The sequence below is a fragment of the Dromaius novaehollandiae genome, unplaced genomic scaffold (genome assembly GCF_036370855.1).
Source record: "Dromaius novaehollandiae isolate bDroNov1 unplaced genomic scaffold, bDroNov1.hap1 HAP1_SCAFFOLD_27, whole genome shotgun sequence".
Taxonomy (NCBI): domain Eukaryota; kingdom Metazoa; phylum Chordata; class Aves; order Casuariiformes; family Dromaiidae; genus Dromaius; species Dromaius novaehollandiae.
In genome coordinates, this window is record NW_026991415.1 from 4,814,396 (window position 1) to 4,819,617 (window position 5,222).

General features: G+C 51.9%; 1 protein-coding gene across 1 annotated transcript; it reads right to left on the minus strand.

The window, feature by feature from the left end:
* Positions 1-868: 868 nt before the first annotated feature.
* On the minus strand, positions 869-1,627 carry LOC135326338 (olfactory receptor 14A16-like; the record flags this gene model as incomplete). Its single annotated transcript, XM_064504219.1, has 1 exon — positions 869-1,627. A coding segment is annotated over one exon (759 nt), but the record flags the coding sequence as incomplete, so codon positions are not given.
* Positions 1,628-5,222: the final 3,595 nt, after the last annotated feature.

Genomic DNA, 5,222 nt, shown 5'->3' on the forward strand with positions numbered 1-5,222 from the left:
GATCATGGCCTCTAATCCCTCCAGGGGGATGCAGATGTGGCAGGTGCTTGGAAAGACTATGGAGCATTTCCAAGGGTGCTAGTTGTGTCCAGGTGTGCCTCTAGATCCTGGCCCTGGTATTTCACAGAGGGTGACACAGAGGGCTCTCCAGTCTCCCTTTCCTGTGCCAGCTGGCTCCTCACGGCCTCTGCTGGGATTGCGGAGGCCTCCTTTGCCCACAGATACCTGGGTTTAGCACTTTACCTTTAGGTGACTCCACCTTGGAGGACCTCTCCCTTTGTGAGGTTCCCCTCACTGCCCACCCCAGGCACACGCTGTCCCAGCAGATCCCCTGTGCTCTCCTGGCAGCTTCAGCTTCCCCTCCAGAAGGACAGGCATCTGACACTGGGCCTTAACATGTGGCACAGCTCTGGGTATGTGAAATTGTGACCATTCATCGCCTCCACTGTCACTGGACACCGATGGGGGAGTCCTAAACCCAGCCCTTGGTCTCTAAGAGATCATTGCATGATTATGAGCTTTTTGCTTCTGAATCCATGGAGAACCCTGTGCAGTAGGCCCTTCTGTAGTGCAATTCCTTGGGCATATTCTTAATACCAGCTTAGAAAGAAAAGCCAGCCTTCAAGCACTGCACCACAAAGAACCTACTTTATTACAGAGATACTGTGAGGGAGTCAGCTCTGACTCAGTGTAAGACACAATGTTATATAGGTACCAAGTGAGAGAGAGCAGTCTCAGTGAAGGTGGAATGAACCCAAGCATTTGTGCAGCAACAGGAATAGGAATACTAGTAATAATAGTAACAATAATCATAATAAAACTAAAGTGAACAAACAATGCTCAGTCCTAGTCTGAGATACCGTGGGAGTCATTTGTGGAGAGCAATGGCAATTTTACCACTGCTGACAAATGTCCATGGAATCACTTTCCTCAGTGCCTCCTTGAGCTCCTTGTTCCTCATGCTGTAGATGAGGGGGTTCACTGCTGGAGGCACCACTGAGTACAGAACAGCCACCACCAGATCCAGAGCTGGGGAGGAGAGGGAGGGGGGCTTCAGGTAGGCAAACATGCCAGTGCTGACAAACAGGGAGACCACGGCCAGGTGCGGGAGGCACATGGAAAAGGCTTTGTGCCGGCCCTGCTCAGAGGGGATCCTCAGCACAGCAGTGAAGATCTGCACGTAGGACAGCACAATGAAAATGAAACACCCAAAGCCTAAACACATACTAACCACAAGAAGGCCAGCTTCCCTGAGGTAGGAGTCTGAGCAGGAGAGCTTGAGGATCTGGGGGATTTCACAGAAGAACTGGTCCACTGTGTTGCCTTGGCAGAGTGGTATTGAAAATGTGTTAGCAGTGTGCAGCACAGCATTGAGAAAACCACTGGCCCAGGCGGATGCTGCCATTTTGACACAAGCTCTGCTGCCCATGAGGGTCCCATAGTGCAGGGGTTTGCAGATGGCAACATAGCGGTCATAGGCCATGACTGTGAGGAGAGAATACTCTGCTCCAAGCAAGAATATAACCAGGAAGAGCTGGGCAGCACATCCTGAGTAGGAAATGGCCCTGGTGTCCCTCAGGGAATTGGCCATGGATTTGGGCACAGTGGTGGAGATGGAGCCAAGGTCAAGGATGGAGAGATTGAGGAGGAAGAAGTACATGGGGGTGTGGAGGTGGTGGTCGCAGATAACGGCTGTGATGATGAGGCCGTTGCCCAGGAGGGCAGCCACGTAGATGCCCAGGAAGAGCGAGAAGTGCAAGAGCTGCAGCTCCCGTGTGTCTGCAAATGCCAGGAGGAGGAACTCATTGAGGGAGCTGCCGTTGGACTTTTTGCTATCTCTAGGCATGGGGGACTGTCGAAAAGGAAAAGACATTGACAAGTTAGGAGAGAATTGTCAAGAAAAAAAACAATCCCCAGAATGTTCCAGTTCTCATACAACCCCCCACTTTGCTTCTCTTTACCAAGAGGATCTTTGTGCAGCTCCGTTGCTTGAGCTCCACTTTGCACTGGCTGAGTGTGCTGTGAGGAGCAGGGGCCTCTGCCCGTGGACTCCAGAGGAGTCAGTGCAGCTGTACAGCAGTGGGAACGGGGCAATGGGGGTGACTAGACCTGGCATTCACAGTTCCTGCCAAGTGAAATCCACTAGTGATGTAGAAGAGCTTTTCAGTGTCTTCACTCGCAGTTGTAAAGGATGAGGTTTGAGGAACAGAGTTTTAGGGATTTTGTAGCTATTTTATTTTCTTTTAGATGTCACCCCTGGCGAGTGTTCCTCAAAGGTAGAAATCCTTGGCATTTCTACTGTGAGTCGTGAGAGGAAAGCATCCACTGTTCCTTGTTGCAGAGTGAGGACATCTCGTCTGTCTATTAGTCTCATTCCCAGCTGTCCTGCACTCTCACCTCTTTGAGCTGGAGGATGATGTTACCCTAAAAAGAAGCCAGTCCCTGCTGAGTGCAGAGGAGTCCACTTTCAAAGTGCAGGTCTCCAAACTTCTAAACCCTTCTCAGGGCACCAGAGGGAGGTCTCCACACTCCCCTTCTAGCCAAGGACACACAGGGCTCTTTTCAGATGACCATATACAGCCTCCCACCACCATCTCCATACTCTCAGCATCTCTGCAGCTTCTTCATTTGTCTCTCAGATATCACAGAGATGCTATGAGACAGCAGTGCCTTTCTAGAGGGCAGCTTGCAGCCCAACAGGACCCAAAAAGGAAATGGTCAAAGGATCATTAGGACTGAAGACAGGCCCTCCTTAAGGGAGAGTCAGCTCATTTCCCAACTGCAGAGCTCCACAGGTCAGAAGGGGGCTGGGGAAACCTCACTGCCATGCAGATCCCTCTGTTGCACAACTTGCAGCGCTGCTGTCTGAACCCCACCCCTGAGACCTGAGAGCAAGAACAGGAGCAGCATGGACAGGAGGAGAAAGAATGAGCAACCCCATGATCCTGTTGCCAAGGGAGGCAAGGAAAAAGAGAGACATACGGGCAGTTAGGAAAGCCTTACTCAGGTGGGCATGCCACTTCATGGATGGTGACATTGCAGGGCAGTCACTCTCAGCCGCTTTGTCAGGCAGCATGAAATTGGCCTGTGGCAAGAGAGAGGCCCCTCTCCTCAGCCAGACCTCTGTCTGGCTGCAGAGGAGATGGCTCATGCCCTTGACTCCATATCTTTCAGGGCAGAGGCTCGGCTGGGTGGGAGAGGAGACATGGGGGACTCGCTCAGAGGAAGATGTCAGCATCAAAAGTACTGACCATGACTTGCCTAAATCCATTCTCCCATGATGATTCTGTTAGCAGTTCCCTCTCATTCCCTGACCATCTCTGCTGCCTGGAGCTGTCCCTGCTGGCAGCTCTTTCTTTGTCCCAACATCTTTTCCCAGTCAGTGCTCCCAGACTCCTTCCCACCCTCTCTGTGCTCAGTTCTGCCCTACAGAAGCCCCCCAGGACAGGGCACTTGCCAGGGGCATCTCTGTGCATCTAGGTCCTAAGCAGCAGATCAGATAAACTCCTATGAGGCCACACAGGTGATGCTAATGCTGTCTGTAGACTAAGGTGAGGATAAAGCAGCTTGAGATTTCTCACAGACCTATTAATCTCTCAGAGTAAAGCTTTAGGAGTCCCAGTTCCTTGATAAAACAGAGAACTCTTTCTTTTTTTCTCCCTGCCAAAATTAGGGAACTGAAAGTGCAGATACCAGAAGGAAAGCTCCTTCTCTTTCAAGTAGCCCTTCTCTTGATATTCCTCTTGAAAGACTCCTCAGACATCTCCTGTGCATGAGCTAGAGTTGTGAGCAGACCTGATCCACGCAGCACCCTCTCAGCGGGAGAATGAACCTGCCCTGCTGGGGGTCGCTCCTCTCACCCAGAGCTTCTCTCCGCAGAGCCGTGGGGAGCTCCCTGGGCAGGCTGAGTGCTGACCCTCACAGGCGGCAGAATCACTGCTCTGAACTTCTCTGGATTACAGCCCTGCACAGACCTGAGGGCACACCCAGGCTTCACCCCCATGCAGCTGCCCCTGGGAGAAGGGAGCAGCATGCCCTGTCCCTTTGATGCTGAGGCAGGGAATCCCTGCACTAAAGGATCTCCTTCTCTTATGCACTAGAAGAACAGGGAGAGCAATTCTTAAAAAGCCTATCAGCCATGGTATGGGATGGGTTCAGAAGACCCCTCCAGGAACCTCAATAATATTTCTCTACAGCCAGAGACTTACCGTGCAAAAGGCTGTGAAGATCTCTCCTGCAGTGAGCTCTCCTCTGTCCTCCCGCTCCACACTGCCTTGCACTTCTCCCTGTTTTCTCTCAGCTCATGTCAGCAGCAGCAGGCAGTGCCCGCAGCCCTGCTGCTCTTGGCAGAGGAGCTGCTCCTGCACACAGCTGTGTCTGGGCAGTGCTGCCAGGTTGCCATGAGCTCCCTCCATCCCAGGAGCCTGGCCCCACTCAGGAGCAGAGGCCCAGCTGAAGGCCTGAATGTCTCTGTCCCTTGTGCTCCCTCCTCCTGGGAAATGTTCCCTGAAGTAAACTAAAAGAATCACCTATTGTCCTTTTCTAAAGAGTGCAGAGAAACTGATTCCAACATTGCAACTTGTTTCATCAGAGGGTGACTATCTATCATAGGTGGAAGTGTCCGACTCTGGAAGCCCCTATTCCCATCTCTTAACTAGGCAGGACACCTCGATGGGGACAAGAAGGGAGCTCATTGAGACATCGTTCAGGTGTTGATTCAGATGAGTCAATCTGGACATCACATGCTGGTTTAGAAGCGCCTGGGCTGGAGTGGGATTCAGATCCCTCCTGTGAATTCCACAGACGCAGAGGAGGTGGGATTCCCCTTGCCAAAACTGAAGTGAGCACAACATAGAGGTCTGCATGGGAGCTCCTTGTCTAAGCTCCCGTTATAATCACTGGAGATGGAGGGTGGGAGTCATTTGCCCACACACAAACACCTGGCAACAGTTGAAGAGATAGACGTGGTCCTAGGCATGTGCCAGTGTCTGCTTGCTCTGGCTAAGTGACTATGAGACCCCCATCCTTCTGGAGCATCAGGTGGGGGCCAGGTGGGGAGTTTCCTTGGCCTTCTGGAATGACACCAGATGCCAACTGCTACTACTAGAGCTCCACTCACTATGAAGCAGAGACACAGGCAGACCTCTGCAGTCCCAAAAGCTAACAGAATTCAGTGCAGACATGTGATTTAATGACATAAAGACAGGCCATAGGCAGGGACC